We start from the raw sequence: 19,917 nt of genomic DNA on the forward strand, positions 1-19,917 counted from the left end.
CACAAACTGTAGTTTCTACAGGCCAGCTCTCCCACTAGCATGTACAAGTGACAGTCATATTGTTTAACTAGAGATTATCAGGAAAAAGATGTTAACGTGAACACAGTGAAGTCACTTCAAGTGTTTTTCTCTATAGCCCAAACTGACCTTGTATGTATTACATTTCAAGGCAAAGAGGGAATATTACAAAGAAGCTTATATTCTTACAGTTGTACCTGGAAGAACTGACAAAACCGATCTCTGGACTTGCTTTAGGAAGATGGGTAAAATTTCTACACTAATTCATCTTGAAAGCAAAGTTTATTCTATGTATTTTTCTCCTGTATCGTACACTTACAGCTCCTACTGATTCTAGAAGAAATGTCAGAATAAAACTCAAAACCATAAGGCAGTACAACGTGCAGAACTGGGTTTCTATCAAACCCTAAAGGAAGATGTCCTTTAGGTGGAGCATGTGAGAGCGCTCAACAGTTGTCAGCATTACTGCTTTCCTCTTTCAGTAGGTGAAGGCTGGAGTGCCCATTCAGCCCCAAAAATCTCAGCAGGCTACATGCTGCATCATAAGAATGCCACCTGAAGTCCAACCTGATGGTATATGTCAGATAAAGATCCTGGGAACAATGGTTTCTATTGTTTGATGCTTCCTCCAGTGTAGTGCATGCCACCCACAGTGAGGTCACACGGATTCCCCTACAGCCCTAGAGAAGCATTTCATAAGCAGCAGCATGTTGCTTTTGCCTTTTAAGTGAGTAGTAAAATACCCACTGACTTCAGTACAAGCACAGCTCACTGTGGACACTTTAAACGGAAACTGAAAGATGCAAAATGCTGACCTAAGAAAACATTTCTGAGCCTTTTTTGTTTTAGGTTTTAGCTAATTCCATCATCTACAGCTCTGTGGGTCCTTGTGGGTTTTCAACATCTGGAGCTTTTCTTCAAGGTTATGAAGCAAAGATGCAAACAAAAATCACGAGACATTTTAAGCCTTTACAGATAACTTCTTATCCGTACTGTGAAAAGCAAGCTGCTTCCTTTGCTTTTGCTTTCCTGCTTCTTCACTAGGATTCAGAACACCTACATATGGTTAAGGAATCATTTCTCAGATGTTTTACACTTACCTCATTCGATAATGGAGGCGGTATGATGTTTTCTCATCTATCTTAAAGACCTGGTTTGGTGCATACCAGAGTCTTTTGTTCTCATCATACAGTGCAAAGAGATTGTGGCACAGAGGAGACACAGCTGTCAGAGAAAAGAAAACAATGAATCACAAGGCTACAACGCACATGCACGCCCAAAAAATACAAATACCTAAAGCAAATATCTGATCTTGCAAAACACAACATAAAAAGAAACTAATACTAGGATTAGTTTAAAACAAACAGTAGGAAATCATGGTTGAAGTGGAACTGCAAAGTGCACATTGGTTCGCTCCACCACTTATAGTGTGTATTAAACCTATTTCGCGTACTTCAAACCTTAAACTTATTCTGAAATCCTGATTTTGCAGAAGGTTTTTTATCTTAAAAGGATGTAACTTGAAAATTTTCACTTTTTCCTGATCACAGAAATGGGTGTTTTAACAAAACCACTACTTTGTCCTCAGCTTTATTTTGCTAATAAACTTTACTCCCATCGTTAAGAGAAAGATTTAGTGAAAGGATGAAAATCCCCTTCCCATTATCAAACAAACAGAAAACAGAATGTGTCATTTTTCCATTCTCTGCTAATTCATCAGAGGCTTTTCCAACAAAGAACAAGACCTGGACTTGTGTGTCTGGGCTGACCTGCTTTAACCTCTGCATTTACACCACCCCAGACAAGAACAGGCTATGGTATGTTTACAGGTCTACCCTTGTTTGAATTCCTTGCTTCAGCTTCCTGCTCAATAGGAGGCAAAAAGCCCTTGGTCAGGGCAAGGAGCTCTGCGGCATGTGCTTAAGTGTCTTTCTGAAATGAGGCCAACTGCAGAGCACTTTGTTGGGGTCCTACAGGATTCAGTGAAACTATTTCTATTGTGAACTGTGGAGAACAGAAGGGAAGAAGGGAAACCACAGAAATGAATACTAAGCAGCCTAAAGGTGGGGTTGGGCAGCCACTGCCTTCTGCAGGTCAACAAGGAGTAGGCAGATGCCATCAACAGATTAACATTCAAGATGTGATTTGAAGGAAAGCTCATTTTAAGCCATTTCTTCAAGGGTTTTAAGCTGACAACCAAAATTACCGGGAGCAGTTGCACAGAATGTGGGTTCACACCCATACAAACAGCAGCAGCTCACAGCTCTTACATGCTCACATGAACAGGTGGATTTAAGTACTCCTCATTTTCATTAAAACTATTCAAAACCAACATGAGTACTTCTTTGATGCGGTTTGACCTGCAGATTCCCATCATTCCTGCCTTTCCAATGGAAGAGAAGTATTAGGCAACTGAACTGAAGGGTACCAAATGTTACAAGAATCAAGGTGACGACCTAAAACATTTTAGAGCTGCAGGAAAGCTTAGGTCCAGTTTGCCCATTCATACAGCCAGATTCACTGCTCCCATGTCAACTGAATGATAGCTAGTGTTCCATGAAGCTTGGGGAACACAGAATTGAGATCACGGCAGGAAAGAACCTTTAAATATATAAGTATCCTGGTTCAATAAGGCTGAAACATAGATTAAATCCACTAATTCCAGTAGAATTACTTGTATGTTCAAGTATTTTGGTGACTCACGGACCACACTGACAAAGCAAGATATCTTCTTCATACATTTATGCATTACTGCAGTTGTGTGCCATTCAGGTAATCTTAACTGGTGAGTAACTCTCTGCAAAGAAGTGTCAAGTAAGAGAAAACTGAAACTAGCAAACAGGTTTTGATTGGGTTTTTTGTTTCCATTAGCCCTCTCCAAACTTTTATAAGATGGGACAGATCCTGACTACTGTATGAGGTAAAGTGTGCTTTGTGTTCACTTCTATACAGTGTCTCCTCTTCTCTTAAAAGAAACCTCATCATCCCACCCAAGTTAAAAAGTCAGTACCTGTATTTGAGAGACACAAGGGTGGGAGCTCATCGCTTCAATCAATCTGAAGACAGACTTTCCCCACAATTTCTTCCACTTCAAGCAGTTTAAGAACTGCCCAAACCAACCCTAGACTACTAACATGAGTACTTCTACAGACATTGACTTACATGCAGAGAAGGATGCATCCCTCTCTGTGCTGTCAGGCCTTGCCACTGAGAACTTATATAAAAGCCATGTACTCACAACACCTCTGGGCTGCTTCGATGCACAGCTCCTCTGAGGTGAACTCGCCACTGGTGTAAGAAATGGGAGCTTTATCTTGCAGGTAGAAAAATATTTCTAAACCTTGATGCTGAGCTTCCAGGTTTACTTCACTCTTCTTTGTGCTCCTCATCTTTGCACAGAAAGCCATGGCTTTGCAATCTTCTTTTACGTTTAGATACTGAAAGAGGAGGAAAAATAGTTAAGGAACATGTGAGGATGAGTTTAAGCCTTTGTGAGAACACAAACCCACTGATTAATAAGGGTGCTGCATACTACCATGGGCTAGGGGCTAGGCATAGCATTCCTCAAAGTCTTCACATTGGGGAACCTGATTATTCCAAATCAGCACTTTTCACAAATGAGGAGAAAAGTGATTATCCTGTTTCTGGTCACTGTTCCAAGTAATTCCCTTCTGTTTTGGTGGTTTCACAATTATTCTAGAAGGCTTCTCTTTTTACTGTAAAACAGGAATAACTTTCACATCCTTAAGAATTTAACTGGCTGGAAAACAATACTTGAGGCTGAGTAATATAAACAGTACAATTTATATTTCCTTTAAAAATAGAAGCTCTTTTTGTTTTACAATCTCCTTAACAGCTAAATATTTGGTAGTTTTCTCCCCTCTCACCCTTTGTTTTTAAACTCCCGATACTTAACGTGTCACAGTGAAACGAGCTTTATTGGAGAGCTGTTATTTATTATTACTTCTCTCTCTCCAGAAGGAAAGAGCAGCGCTAAGTAGGTTTCATGCAATAGCTTTTAGACTGCCAAGAATGCATAAAAGACAGCTCTGACCTGAAAGAAAATTCCTGTTGCATTTTATACCCCGTACTTAAATAGCAAGAACAGAAAGGAAACGGATGAACACACACTCTGGGTATTATGGGGTCTGTGTTCCATGTTTCACTAAGCTTTAACTCAATTAATAACAAAAGCCCAAACCACCAAGTCTACAGTTTATGAATAATCCTCCCACCGAAAGCAAACAAACCCAAACCTCAAGAGCCAACACACCTGCATTTATGTGACTGTCTGATCCTCAACGCAACTGAAACTGATTATCTTCACACTCCCCAAGGGCAACTTGACCTTGGCTGACAAAAGAAATACAAAATACATGTTAGGATTTGCTTTGTACATTTTGAGGCACAAAATATACGGTCAGGCCACTTGAAATCCAAAGGAATCTTTCCATTAAGATAACTGAGAACTGAACCTAGTCTCGTCCAAAGACATTCACAGCAAGCATCTAGGAGTGTATGTAAGTGCACTGATTTCTTTTGGCTCCTTGGGTGCATTGGCTGAGATTCAAACAAAAACCAAAGGGAAAGCCTTTCTTTCTGGTTATTCTTTCTTTTTTTCCCTTTTATTACATTTTCAGAGCATCAGCCATCAGGTTGGTGTCATAACTACAGCAACCCTTAGCTGGGTGACCACCCAGCTTTGGAAGTCACTTAATTCTTCACATTTTTAACTACATGTTGCTAATTCCAATTTCTCCCCAGTCTCTATTGTTTCTTCCCCATTCAAATTATCAGGGTTTTTTCTTTGTTTTATTCTCCTTTGCTCTGTGAAAAGTGCAGAGAATAAGGAAACTACTCAAGAAAGTACCATTGTAAGGGTCGTATTTCTCTCAGAGGAACCTTCATAGAACAGAATCCCAGAGTGGTTTGGGTTGGAAGGGACCTTAAAGCTCATCCAGTTCCAAGCTCCTGCCACAGGCAGGGACACCTTCCACTAGAAGGCACTGGAGCTGCTCTAAGGTCTCCCCAGAGCCTTCTCTTCTCCAGGTTGAACAACCCTGACTTGCAGCCTGTGACTTGAGTGTCTTCAAGCAGCAGGAGCACCTTCCAAGACCCTACATTTGTTTTTTAAGCCTTATCCAACACCACAAACCACCTCAGTATCCTGGGGCTGGTTTGCAAAACTACTCCCACCCAAAGTTAGAGGCTAGCCTTACCACCTGAAGCAAGCCAGGAAAATATCAATACCATCTTTTTTCAATGGCAGGCATGACAGTGCCTCTATTTAAAGCCTTGTCTGACACCAGGGCTGTAAAATAAATGAGATGCTATAGGAATCCTTAAGAAGCAGGTGGAGGAAAAATGGGCATTGGTGAGATGTCAACCTAGTCCCAGCCCTGATGGTAGAGTGCAGAGCATCAGTGGAAGAGCTGGCATGCTTGGAAGGCATGATTGCATGCTTCTTCCCAAAGATGGACAGGCTGCTCCTCTCCCATTGGCATGGGAATAAGCCAGGTGAGGAATAGTCTGGACTTCTCCAAGAGAAGAATGATGTGGGACTCTGCTCTGCATCTCCAGAGACTCCTCTCTTCTGGCACTTGTTCTGCATCACTGTCCATCAGCCACAACTCCATGCTCTCAAGTGGAAACCATCCATGGCTTCTCCTGGGGTAGGCACTAATTGAGTGTGACAGTAAACTCAATGTGACAAAATGTGTCTAAACTAAACATGACAGTAGTGCAGGGTTGGTTAAACATCACCCATCACTCATCTGAGGCTGAAAGACTCCTCTATTTGTATTCTCCATCTCTCCTTCTTCTCTGCCAGACATACTTGAACTAAATGCTCACTGGTTTTGCTGCCACAGCAGACTTCAATGAATATTGCTTTATAAGCCTTAGGCTTAGTCTGGAGAAAGTCTGACACTGCCACACATCCTCTCTTCTGCTTGGAAACTGCCCAGCAAACGTGATACTGCCATAGACAGAAAGATAACATTTAACAGCACAACACACATTTACAATTGAATTGCATATGCTTCTTCCATCCGTGCCACTTTAAGGCTAAATTTGAGTTTCCAGACACACTGCCTCAACAACAATATGGAGAAGAAGTAATAGCATGATTACTGGAATATGCAGACAAGGCAGTAATTATTTCTGCATAGCACCATCAAACTGAAACGCAAAAGGTTGAAGATATCAGCTTTACTCTAAGTGAAAACACTCCTTTTTAAATGACATATCTTACAAGTGAAATTCAATATATTGTAATGTGTGTGTGGGCATAAGATTCAAAAGGTTGTCCAGATGTCTGAAAAAAAGAAGGGAAACCTAAAACCATTGCTTTTGTGTGGATTCATAAATCAAAATTGTTGCTTTTCAACACAGGGTTCTTTGGTTTTGCTCAATAGCTCCTACTCTTGTTTCTGATCACAGCAGCAGTTCCCAGAATGCAAAAACAATTCCACCCTCAAAGTGCTGCTTCATTTACAATATGCTTTTGGGGATGAACCAAAGCAACCAACGTCCAATCTCTAACTTCCTAATGAGTTTTCCAGATACTTCCATGCTCAATGGAATTCACCTTTTTAAGAATGTGTCTTAACCTTCCAAAGTGCCTCCTTAAACAAGACTAATTCCTGCTGTCTCAGCAGCGGCAGCTCTCACCAGTTCTACACAGCAGTGTTATGGTACATACAGCTCACAGCACATGGTGACAGCCAGGACACCCTTTCACCCCTCCAGACCCTGCTGCCTGTAAGCATGTACTGGTGCATCCGACTGTTCCCAGTGCGTGACTCAGAGCTCTCCATGGCCATTCCACTCTGGCTTTTGCAATCTCAGGCATCACATTACACATCATGCTTCATGTCCGAAATCTGAAGGGGATTTTTATCCTTTGACACTTAGAAGGGTTTAGAGCCACAGGAGACCACTGTTTCTTGTGTGCATCCTCCAGATCATCTCCCTCCCTTGCATGTTTCCTTGATGAACTTACAGATACTGGCTGCATCCTTTCTCAGGCTGCATTTTGCTTGGCTTGTGCCACGTTCCACTCGTCTCTTCCTGCACCATAAGCTCCACTTTCCCCTGCTCATTACTGCAGCACTCCCCAGAACTTAACCCATCCTCCCCCTTGAGCAGGGGACACAGTGCAGGACAACACGGACACACTCAGACTCTGCTAGGAACGGTCTGACTGACAGGGCAGCATTCATGTTGTTCAGAGCATATTTTCTCTTCACCTGACGTCTGTTTCTCATGGTGGAAAGTCTTTTGTGACGCACACTGCAAAGTATCATAGAATCCCAGCCTGGTTTCTGTTGGAAGGGACCTTGAAGCTCCTCCAGCTCCAACCCCTGCCACAGGCAGGGACCCCTTCCACTAGAGCAGCTTGCTCCAAGCCCCTGTGTCCAACCTGGCCTTGAACACTGCCAGGGATGGGGCAGCCACAGCTTCTCTGGGCACCCTGTGCCAGCACCTCAGCACCCTCACAGAGAAGAGCTTCTGCCTAAGAGCTCATCTCAGTCTCCCCTCTGGCAGCTTAAAGCCACTCCCCTTGGCCTGTCCCTACATCCCTTGTCCCAGCCCCTCTCCAGCTTTCCTGCAGCCCCTTTAGGCACTGGAGCTGCTCTCAGGTCTCCCCTTCAGGAGCCTTCTCTTCTCCAGGCTGCCCCAGCCCAGCTCTCTCAGCCTGGCTCCAGAGCAGAGCTGCTCCAGCCCTCACAGCATCTCCGTGGCCTCCTCTGGACTCACTTAGGGGAAGGCAGGATGGCTTTTCTCAAGATACCACTTGTTAACTCCACACCTCGAAACCTGATGCATTACAGCCTTCTGAGTGCTCCCTAAAGCACAGGGTTTCTCTAGTCATTTTAAATCCTGCCCAACACACACACACCGACCTGTCACCTTCTTTAAAGTCTGAATTCCAGCCTCAGAATAACTCGGAGTGAGCACAACCCACCCAGTGCACCACCAGCAGAGGGGGACAATGGTTCATCCTGCAGGCAATGGGTGACAACCACAAAATGAGTGCTATTCAGCACGCACAGGCACAAAACCAAAACCACTTGCCCACGATTGCCAAAACTCACATTTAATTTCTTTGAGGGAGGTCAGTGAACAGATCTGGAGCCAAAAAAGCTTTTTTTTTCCTCATACACTGATGAGGAAATATTATCACAGTATGTTGGTATCAGGAAGACGACAAGTTGCAAAACAGGAGGAGTGAGTTCTAAAGGTAGGTTCTTCAAAATCAGTTTGTGTCTGGTTTGACTATTATACTATTAGAACAGTGAAATAAATAGAGAGAATAATAATTGGTAAAACTTGAAGTTCCTGCCAAGGAATTGCCAAGATCTCCTTAGTAAAAGCAGAGTGGTTCAAGCAAAATAGTTCTGTTATTTCTAAGGCAAAAAAAAACATATATCTCTATATATATGCAACACTATTTCATAGAATCATAGAATAGTTAGGGTTGGAAAGGACCTGAAGATCATCAAGTTCCAACCCCCCTGCCATGGGCAGGGACACCTCACACTAAACCAGGTCACCCAAGGCTCTGTCCAACCTGGCCTTGAACACTGCCAGGGATGGAGCATTCACAACCTCCCTGGGCAACCCATTCCAGTGCCTCACCACCCTCACAGGAAAGAACTTCTTCCTTATATCCAATCTAAACTTCCCCTGTTTAAGTTTGAACCCGTTCCCCCTTGTCCTGTCACTACAGTCCCTAATGAAGAGTCCCTCCCCAGCATCCCTGTAGCCCCCCTTCAGATACTGGAAGCTGCTCTGAGGTCTCCACGCAGCTTCTCTTCTCCAGGCTGAACAGCCCCAACTTCCTCAGCCTGTCTCCATACAGGAGGTGCTCCAGCCCCTGATCATCCTCGTGGCCTCCTCTGGACTTGTTCCAACAGTTCCATGTCCTCTTTATGTTGAGGACACCAGATTTGTTAAATAACTCCCTGAAACTTTCGTGTGCCTCAAAAATCAATGAAATAAAAGGCAATGGCATAAATAAAATACTTGAGAAACTATTTGCAAATCTTCCTTGAACCACAGGGAAGAAGTTAAGCTGCTGTCATGGATGGAGGTGCCCAGGAAAGCCAGGCTGGCTCCAAAGCCTCCTGTGCAGCTGGGACATCTGCACCCAGCTCTGCCAAGAGTTCCTCTCCACAAAATACCCTGAAACACAGAGCTTCACTTGAATAAAGAAACAGGATAAAATCACCAGCTGGGAGGTAGCTCAAGACATCAGAAACCAATAGAAACTGGCTACAAGCTCCAAAGGGCATTTTTAAGATGACTTCTCACTCAGAAGACTGAGTTCAAACAAGGCTGCTGATGGCACACAGCTTGGGCTCCCCATCTGACCACATAAAAGGATGTGTTGGGGTTTTACCCCAGCTCAGTTTTCGCACTCTCAGTGGGACACACTTTAATTTCTCCCAGCAGAGCTGCTCCAATTCCCAAAAGAGAGGCAGAGGAGATGCCTGCCAGGAGAAATGCCTTCAGCTGCCTTAAAGTCGCTTCACAACCCAGCAGGACCCCAAGGACCCAGCACCCTTTGCTCTCCACTCATAAAACATTCTGATGGGCAAAGGGAAAACACAAACCCCTCCACCATAAGCAAAGACCATGGCAGCAAAACGCAAAGATGGAAGGTCTGTTTCAGGAGCAAAAGTCCCTAAAATGTGAGGAGAGGAAAATCCCAGATAAAACCCGACCAAACCAGAACTTGCTTTGAAGCACCATGTGCAAGTTCTTCCTCTTTTTACTCCCTCTTGGATGATTTAGTTTCTGGTTTCATGACAGGGACAGAGCCAGGGGATGTTTATGATTATGCTAAGAACGTAACAGAAAGGGCTTCCTCAGGCATGCAGGGCATGAACATTTGGTGGTAGCATAGTTTGTCAATTCAAAAGATCTCAATTATTATGGTTTTTCAACACTCAAGTCAAGAACTTGCCACAGGCCGTATGAAATGGGGCGTACATCTCATGTACCATAACCCAGAATCCCTGGCAGTGTTCAAAGGCCAGGTTGGACACAGGGGCTTGGAGCAAGCTGCTCTAGTAGAAGGTGTCCCTGTCTGTGGCAGGGGTTTGGAACTGGAGGAGCTTTATGGTCCCTTCAACCCAAACCAGTCTGGGATTCTATGATAACTTATTAGAGACTCATTTAAAACAGAACCTTCATAAATTCATAAAATCACTTCCTAAAAGTGCTCTATTTCGTACATTTTAATGAGAGAAAAAGACAGTAACAATACAATAGCAAAGCAGCACATTAATATCCCACATCACTGATAGGGCCATCGCACCGCTGAGCAACCACCTCCTCCAGCAGCCCTGGCAAGGCACAGCCACCACTGCCGTAGACAAAGGTTGGACCAGCCTCGATGGACGAACGCTCACAGGAAAGAAAAAGGTAAAAAAGTAGAAAATGAGCATGCACAGAGCTCCCTCAGGTCTAGACTCTTGTCCAAGTAAGTCTGAGGACAGCAGAAGGTTCAGGCTACGGTGCCACTGTCTTGTTCTGACCCATGGCTCTGCTCACTACACTACTTCAGCTCGCAGATCTCCCACTCGCTAATAATACTTTAAGACTAACTCTAATAACTGCTATTGATGCTCTTTTCTGGGGGTGTTTCTTTCCAGTCATACTGCACAAAAAAAACCCAAGCTTTTAAAGTATCATTTCTGGAAATTCAGGAACCCAAACGCTACAGGGCAGAATGAGGTTGCCTTTTAAACTCTATTTGGGTCCTTTTTGTGCACATGCAATATTTCATCATCTTCACATACTATTTGTTCCCGCAGGATTCTTGCACTGAATGTGTAATTCAGTGGAATTACACATTCCACTTTCTTCTTTTCTTCAGAGTGACCTCACCACATACTGCTCACCACTGCCCCCAAACCAGACACACTAATTCCCCTTGGGTTTTTCTATAGTATGCATTCTGTGACGTGACAGACCTATGTTGTAAAGCTTTGTTTTAAACATGAGGCTGAGAGCACACATAATGGATATTTTCAGCAAAAATACTTTAAAGCATAGCTATTTTTCTTAACTGAAAAACAGGGTACATAGGATAACAGAATCATAGAATCACAGAACAGTTTTAGTTGGAAGGGACTCATCCAGCTCCTCATCCAGGGACCCCTTCCACTAGAGCAGCTTGTTCCAAGCCCCTGTGTCCAACCTGGCCTTGAACACTGCCAGGGATGGGGCAGCCACAGCTTCTCTGGGCACCCTGTGCCAGCGCCTCAGCACCCTCACAGGGAAGAGCTTCTGCCTAAGAGCTCATCTCAGTCTCCCCTCTGGCAGCTTAAAGCCATTCCCCTTGGCCTGTCCCTACATCCCTTGTCCCAAGCCCCTCTCCAGCTTTCCTGCAGCCCCTTCAGGCACTGGAGCTGCTCTCAGGTCTCCCCTTCAGGAGCCTTCTCTTCTCCAGGCTGCCCCAGCCCAGCTCTCTCAGCCTGGTGCCAGAGCAGAGCTGCTCCAGCCCTTGCAGCATCTTGATCAGGGCAGGGTATGTCAGCCAGCCTCCATTATTCACACACTTATGTTAATAGACGTTCTATATTTCCATTTTTAGCAATATAACTCTGAAAAGCAGAGGAGGCAGACTCCTGCCGCCTGCTTCACTTACTGACTGCTCCGGACCAGACCCAACACTTGAGGAACCCACTCAATTCACTGTCTCGCTATGAGAATGAACCATGCTCATTTCCTCTGCTTTTCCAATGCAATTTCAGCAACTTCTCTGAATTTCCTGACGTGTCACCCATGTGGGAAGACGCTTTTCAGCTCGCTCGGATAGCTGCCTGTTAATTTACCATCTTTATCAGCCCATCTGTAATGGCTGTTACTGATGTGTGAGCATGGACATGAACACAAAGTCACTTTTCCCTCTAAATTACCTGATGTTTCCAGCCTGATGTTCCTTTGGGTGTTTATAGTGACCAACAACTTCTACAACTTGCTTCTAAACTATAAATGTGTGCAATTTCTGGTATAATAACAGCTTTTAATAACACAATTCTTGAGAAGCTTACAATCTGTTACTAAATCCTTGTATAGTCAATACTAACCACTTCTCAGCTTAAACATTAGTTTGGAGGCAAACATATGCCTCTAACCGAGCCTCTACCCATCATGGAAACCTACCAAACAATGACACGAATTTTATGTAACTGCCATGTAGCCAATACTCCAAACCCTATTACCACTAACTAGATGAAAGTTCATTTAGGTTTTTTTTCACCACAAGCCAACCATCTAAATAAGAGCTTTATTACTAAGACGGGAGCGAAGGGGCATTCCAGCTTTAAGAGATTTACCCAGACAATATGTTTTTATTCCTGCCCGGGACACAGCATTAATGATCCTTTTCCTTCCTTTATGTTCTTCTCCACGCCACTCACCTCCAACCCCACGCTAGCAAGCAGCTAGAAGTATGCCCCTTTCAGAAGTGATGGAAGCTCACTGGCAAAGAGCCACGTCACCTTCCCAGCAATGAAGCAGATCTTCAGGAAACACAGCCTCTTCCTGGTGGCACTGCACTGATTTAAGGGGTTTCCTGAAGTTCAGCTCAAATGCGTGAAAAAACTTTCAGGAAAATCAGTCGCTGTGGCAAAGACCTCCAAATCCATGTCTTTTGGGAAGAGAAAGTGTTATGGGGGTGCAAAGCTTGGTCCTTCTGGGCTCATCTGGCAACTGATCCTCCTCAGGTCACTAGAACTGGATGTGGCAAGACTACGGATGTGCTCTTCCTGCCCTGGTTAAGACTTCAGTGAAAGCTCACACCATGTGCCTCAGCTAGGGCAAAGAGTGAACACGGGGTCACGTCCATCAGCTCCACTAACGCACAGCAACTCCTTCAATTCAAGAGTGGTTGGTTGTAGGCTCAAGCCCAAAGTCAGCACAGCCTTTAGGTCTACAAAGAGGTGCTGAAGCCCAGGGAATGGCTCTACCTTCTCCAAGAGAGGAAAACACACTGTATTCATTGCACAGATCCATCAGAAAGGCAGGGGTGGAAATGAACATGGAAGGAATGGAAGAAAAACCACTATAACGCACACAGCATTCTCCACCCACTGAAGACTATGTTGTCATGCAACTGCGCTGTGCATGTACGTGGCAAGAGCAGCTGCCTGGCCAGGACAGAACTGGGGTTTAGGAGCACAAGGGAGATTCATCATCCAGCGCTGTGATGGAACTTCTACAAAGCTTCAACATCTACCCTCCTCCTCCCCAAAACAACCCAATTCAAGGCACCTTTACTTCCTGAATATTCAGGAACTACCAGTAGTTTTCCTAAGCAGGGCAAGCCACCAGGAGAGAGGAGAAGCACTTTGATCATCCGTGGTTTCCAGATGGAGGTCTGTAAGTGCAGAACCGAACTGGAGCAAGAGAAGTCACTCTGTCCTGCTCTCCCAAGCCTCAAAATCTCAGAGATGTCACCGTGCTCAAATCTTTGATGAAGCAACGTGATGTCTGGAGACTCGCTATGCATCTACCGGCCCTCCTCCAAGTTCTCCTCATAAGCCAAGCCACAGTCCACCCCACCTCCACCTTATTCACTTCAGTGATTTCATTTGCTCAGCAGCCTGTGCATGTGGAGAAGAGATGAACCCGAGATCCTACATGTGCCATCCTGGCACTGCACTGTTCTTAGACTAAGATTATACCTGGGAGGGGGCTGTTTGTACCCCCCTGTTGCAAAACATGCACAAGGACCATCTCCACAACCCACTGCTGCTCCTCAACAAGGGAATCCTACCTTTTACTTGCTTTTAAGGGAAAAGCAAGCTTAGATTTATTATGATGGCACCCGGATTTCTGATCACGATCTTTAGTAAGAAACAAACCAAAACAAGCAAACAGCTGATGTCTCTCAAAAGTCAAGACGGGTGAGACAGCACAAGAAACATTATCAGCATGTCTCTTCTGCAAATGAGTGGATGAGAAGGAGAAATTCAGTGCCTTGCCCACTTACCCAGGAAATCAGCGACAGCATTGGTAACCAGCCTGGGTCTCCCACATCCCACTCCACAGCCTCTAACACGAGAGGTTGAATTAGAAGCGACAGATCCTCCAAACACCAACGGTCCGAGTAGGTGGACTTTACACACGTTCCTTTCTAGTTCAAGAGTATGAAAACATGCAAAGGGGTCAGGACTTCTTGGTGACCACAGAGCTACTGCAGAGCTCCCTCCTCCAAGACTCGTCACTGGTCACAGGCCACTCTAGCAGAGCTCCAGGTGCCACAACCACACACGGTCATTTCCATCGTGCTCAGCCCTGTGGCCGCTTCCTTGAGAGCGGCTACAGATGTTCTAAAGCTTTTTCGCTTTCAAATCGTGTCACAAAATGGAGACTTGTCCCAGATCTCTCCACCCCCTGCTTCCTCCTTCCTACAGCTGGCAGCACTAACTGCACAGGCTGAGCATTACGATGGTGGCAGCAAAAGGGGACAGCAAGCAAGCCCCATGCTCCCTCCTCATCCTCTAGGCCGTCCCCTGCCATCAGCCACCACATGCATGGAAGCCACTTAGCCTCAGAGAAGGAACTGGTGGGAGAGGAGATTCTGCTACAGTAAAATGTCTTCACCTCAGAGGAGGAACTTGCCCAGGGTCATCTGCAATGGGGCTGAGCTGCCCTGAAGCAGTGCTGGCAGCACAGCACATCCTGAGGAGCAGGAGTTACTGATGCTCACCATGAGCAACCTCAGGTTGACCATAGCAGCCCTCAGAAAAAATGAGCTGAAATACTGGCACATCTTTGCATTGTACCTGGTTTAAAAGCAAGCGTGGCTACCTTGTTGCCATAAGCACTTAAGTCCAGAGGAGGCCATGGAGATGCTGCGAGGGCTGGAGCAGCTCTGCTCTGGAGCCAGGCTGAGAGAGCTGGGCTGGGGCAGCCTGGAGAAGAAAAGGCTCCTGAAGGGGAGACCTGAGAGCAGCTCCAGTGCCTGAAGGGGCTGCAGGAAAGCTGGAGAGGGGCTTGGGACAAGGGCTGTAGGGACAGGCCAAGGGGAATGGCTTTAAGCTGCCAGAGGGGAGACTGAGATGAGCTCTTAGGCAGAAGCTCTTCCCTGTGAGGGTGCTGAGGCGCTGGCACAGGGTGCCCAGAGAAGCTGTGGCTGCCCCATCCCTGGCAGTGTTCAAGGCCAGGTTGGACACAGGGGCTTGGAGCAAGCTGCTCTAGTGGAAGGTGTCCCTGCCCGTGGCAGGGGTTGGAACTGGGTGCGCTTTAAGGTCCCAACACAAACCAGGCTGGGATTTTATGGCTTGTAAACGCCGTAAAGAGTTTTATCGCTGCGGTCAACATCTACTCTGCATATAGCAAGAACATTTGAATCACCTCAATTGCTTTATTCACACAGACTTCTGGTAGTTGCGTGCTTCCTGTGGTGGCTTTGCACTCTGGTAAGCGTTTTTTGAAGGTTTGCCTTTTTCTTCTCTTCTTTTTGTAATGTGGTGAGAACATATTGTTAAAGTTCCCTCTTCAGGGCTCACCATTTAAAACAAGTCATAAACAAAAGCAAACAGGACTTTACCAGTTATCTTTGCCTTTCTGCTCAGAGCAAACCACCAACAAAGACACCCCCTAACCAGTACACATTCTTTCTGTAACGCAGTTGCAAAACCATACAATTTAAGAGCCACCTTGGGATTTTGTATCAACAGCAAAAGCAATTTGATCTTCAAAGTCTCCTTCCCCTCTCTTTGTTCTCTACTCATCATTTAGTAAGTTACAATCACTCTGCTGTAATGCTGGTTGCCCCAAACGGACATTGCATGCGATTCTGGTTGGAGGAGGTAGGGCCAGACGGTACAGAAACAGTCTCAGGGTTAAAGACACTGTCTCAACTGAAGCCTTTTCCGTTAGATACTAGATACATATAATTTCCAATGCATGAAAGTAAAAAGCTGAGATTTGAAGCGCAGAAATCCCTCTAAAGCAGCTGGTGCTCTGATTGCAGAGGATGTGCTAACTGTAACTATCTGGTCCTGTAAGTCACAGTGGAAAACCATCGGTAAGGGCCACCATACATGGTAAAACAGGAGTGGGAGCAACAAGAAAAATTCCAGTGGGATTTCAGAGCTGAGCACAATGACCTCTGGTCTTACCAACACAACTCCAGGTTAATCCGATTCAGGAAAAAACTTTAAGGTACAGCCTTATCTACAGCTACCAAATAAAAGACACTTGACAGTGCTCAAGGCCAGGTTGGGCAGGGCTTGGAGCAGTCTGCTCCAGTGGGAGGTGTCCCTGCCTGTGGCATGGGCTGGAGCTGGGTGAGCTTTAAGGTCCCTTCCAACCCAAACCTGCCTGGGATTCTGTGAAATACTAGCCTGAAAAGCAGCATTACCTCATCCTCTGCCAGGTATAAGCTTCATTATGATTTCTGCTAATTATGCAAACCACTGCTGACATTAGAAAACAGGTTGTAGCTCTCTTCTCCATGACTCCAGCCTTCCCTGCCCATCCCACTGGTCAGCCCTTGCCACTGCAGTCACACACTGCAAGGTCACCATCCCAGAGAGTGACCAACCAGCCCTCAAGTCTATGAAGAAACTGCTGCACCACATCCACAGAGCACTTTTTGTTGCTTCTGAGACAATTTATACACAGATGTTCTCTTGCAAGCGTTGCCATGGAAAGCCACAGCCATCTGAGACCCACTTAGAGAGAGAAACAAGCTCTACAATAGCTATGCCAATGCCACCCAGAGCTCTGAAAAAATCAATACACTGGCCTCCAACTAAAACCTATCTGCTTGGAAATTAGTGAAAGAGTCACACTAACATCTCAGCCTTGTCTTACTATACCTATTAGCCACTATATTTTGAATTGATTTTGCTTTCTCAGACACCAAGCTTCATTTTTTTCACTACAACAAATGGCAGTCATCATGTTTGGAAATAAAAGGCGGACTGCTGTTCCCCCTGGTGCTAAAGCAGTTCACATATTGAGGGTGAATGCTCTAATAATGGTACATGTAGCAAGGAAGGGCTACTATTTGAAACTGAAAGCATTCAGGTTATCCAGGTAATGAATGCTGTAATAAACCATAAGGGAAAAAATGTCTGTATTTAGCCACATGGGTGCACCAGAGACATGCTCAGAGGAAAGCAAGTTTTCCAACCCCAGAAATTCCCATGGGAATCTATTGGACTACACTGGTTCACTGTGTATAGAAAAAAGTGTTCTAAGTTTGGAAAACTGGGAAGAGAGTGACAGGCTTAGCACTTCACATTAGAAACCAGCCAAGCCCAGAAAGAGGCCTCTGACATTCCTACCTCTGCCTTCATGTCTGATGCCTAAGGTTGAGACACATAACACTTGGATCAAAGCATGTGCTTACGAAGATCTGCCCAACAAACCCTGAGGACCACAAAGCAGCTCAAAAGTTGTATTTGCTTTTAGGTGTCTTTGAAAAGCAAGGGCTGAATGTAGGAGGTCAGCACATGTATGGGTGGGTGGGCTTCTTAATGGGAAGGGTCTCTGCAGATAGCTCACTGTTGCTTTAGGTAATTTGTCCCAGTGTCATCTTCCAGCCACCATATTTTGTTATCCATGTGTGGAGAAACAAACCAACAAAGCATATTTAGAATTATAGAATGGTTTCGGTTGGAAGGGGTCTTAAAGCTCATCCAGCTCCTCATCCAACCCCCTGGCATAGGGAGGGACACCTTCCACTACAGCAGGCTGCTCCAAGTCCCATCCAACCTGGCCTTGAACACTGCCAGGGAGGGGGCAGCCACAGCTTCTCTGGGCACCCTGTGCCAACACCTCACCCTTGGGCAGGTTTCTTTTTGTCTCAAGAGAAATGCAGCTAAAGTGCAGGTCTTCCTGGCTCCCACTGGCATGGGCAGAGACCAGAAGGGAGATCAGTCTCCAGAAAGGAAAACCAAAGTCAAGTTCAGACACTGCTATTGGAACCTAAGTGTATTTTTTAGCTTTTAATTTCACCAACTACTTCTCAACAGTACAGCGTGTACCCGCTGGCATGCTCATACCTGAGTGTATACTTCAAAGCACCTCTGTGACTGGAGCTGAGAAAGATTTACTGCCACTGAGACACAGGTTTTAATACATGTGGGAAATACAGTTCTTTATTGCCCATCTGTGGGTATAAACACGCTTAACAATTACTTTTTATTACTGACTAATCACCAGAATACACCTTTCTTAATGGTTAGCTGTAAACATCTTTATCGCTATTAGTCAGAGGAAGGAACTACAACTAGTTGCAATTGGCTTGTGTGAAGGAAAATGAGACACAACACTGAAGTCCCCCTAAGGCGATTCAGTCCACCTTATGGATTTTTTTCCAGCTTATTTTCTGCTCACCTCACCATCTCACCAAGGTCAGAGCCTCTCAGGGCAGGCAGCAGGTCAGCTCAGCCGCACGGTCCCTACCGCAGCCTTGCCCCCAAAGACTGCTCATGCTTTATTTCACGCATGCCAAAGGGCAGCCCGGGGTGGCTGCAAGGGTGTGGGCAACAGAAGAGTGCAGAGAACAGTGTCTAAACTGACCTTTAGAGAGAAAGGATCAGTGATAGAACCTGAAACAGGTTTATATTCAGTCTCTGCCTGCAAAGCGATGGCACAGGCACCCATCTCTTCAAGAAGCAGAGTTATACCTCTTCTTCCACAGATGAGCAGTCTAACAACTTAGGAATGAGTCTGCAGTGACCTTTACTCACCTCAGCCTCAAGTAAGCTGTTTGTTAAGAAAGAACCTGTCTTCAAACCAGGTTTCTCAGAGCTGAGAGGGGGCCCTGACGATACCTGCACGTTGTTCTGTTTCCCATACATCTGGCTAGATGCAGACACTGTGTTCTCTTCTCCTGTCACTCCAAACAACTGAGTCCAAGATCTATTTTATCTTATCCTGAAAGGGAAATCTGAAGTAGGTTGGATGACGTTTCTGAGGCTTTCCTCTGTCTGAGGAAGGATCTCAGGCATCTGCATCTAAGCTTGTCTCCTTTAAACTGGAGATTCAGAAGCTGGATGAGCAGACTGTCCCCCAGGATATACTTCAGTTTGCTTGCAATTACTATGATGTTCTCAGGCTTTAATGAATCCTTATATTGCCTAACTTACGTAAAAAGAGGAGGTAAGCCATAAATATCACATGTAGAGGCAATAAAGAAATGGCATGGTACAGATCTCCCCGAATCATTTTTCTATGATAAAACCTGTGACAAAGACTGAAAAAACATCATCATTTTTCACAGTTGCAGGTTCTTTTCTTCCTAAAATCATCAAATACAAGTAAATTGGCAGAAGGCACTTGCAACCAAGGAAGCAAATTGTTGAAAGCCAAATGAAGCTATTTAGAAAGCTGAATAAACAACTCCAGCTCTGCCAAAAACCAAGGATCCTTATGTTTCCACTGGTGAACAAAAAGCAGAGACTGAACTGTGGTGGCTCTTCAACAGCAAAGCCAGATGCTCCTTTCTCTGCTGTTTTGGCCTCCTGTGTCCAACCCTACAGATGGTGCCTGCAGCTTTTTCCACTTACATGCTCACACACACACAGAGAGTCATCAGCTACTCCTTTAAATGCAAAGATAGTGTCAGTCACATCTGGAATGCCCTCCGGATACTAAAACAGCACATCCTGCATGGTTTTGTACTGCTTCTCCTACAGGATTGCCTGCCATCACAGCAGTGCCACATGCTGAAGGCCAGGCTGTCAGCTGCTGGAGTTAGTCTTATCGAACAGTTGTTTCATCCTTGAAATGGAGGAACACCCCAATATTCTTCTAGCATCAGTTTTATCTCCTGAGACAAATAAAGTAACCATATCCAGGGCTGCATCAAAAGGAGTGTGACCAGCAGGTCGAAGGAGGGGATCCTGCCCCTCTACT

The 19,917-nt window shown here is 45.2% G+C and overlaps 1 protein-coding gene across 1 annotated transcript in view; it reads right to left on the reverse strand.

Moving 5' to 3' along the window:
* Positions 1-19,917, reverse strand: part of JAK1 (Janus kinase 1) — a 63,351-nt gene that overhangs the window by 23,054 nt on the left and 20,380 nt on the right. The window contains exons 2-4 of the mRNA XM_061469722.1: positions 4,292-4,371; positions 3,257-3,455; positions 1,119-1,242 (exon numbers count right to left, since the gene is read on the reverse strand). Coding sequence (XP_061325706.1) covers positions 1,119-1,242; positions 3,257-3,455; positions 4,292-4,297 — 329 coding nt within the window. The 5' untranslated portion in view covers positions 4,298-4,371. The remainder of the gene's footprint in view (positions 1-1,118; positions 1,243-3,256; positions 3,456-4,291; positions 4,372-19,917) is intronic.

The sequence above is a fragment of the Pezoporus flaviventris genome, unplaced genomic scaffold (assembly GCF_033815535.1).
Source record: "Pezoporus flaviventris isolate CSIRO_AGI_PZ_B2104156 unplaced genomic scaffold, CSIRO_AGI_Pfla_v1 ptg000059l, whole genome shotgun sequence".
Classification (NCBI taxonomy): domain Eukaryota; kingdom Metazoa; phylum Chordata; class Aves; order Psittaciformes; family Psittacidae; genus Pezoporus; species Pezoporus flaviventris.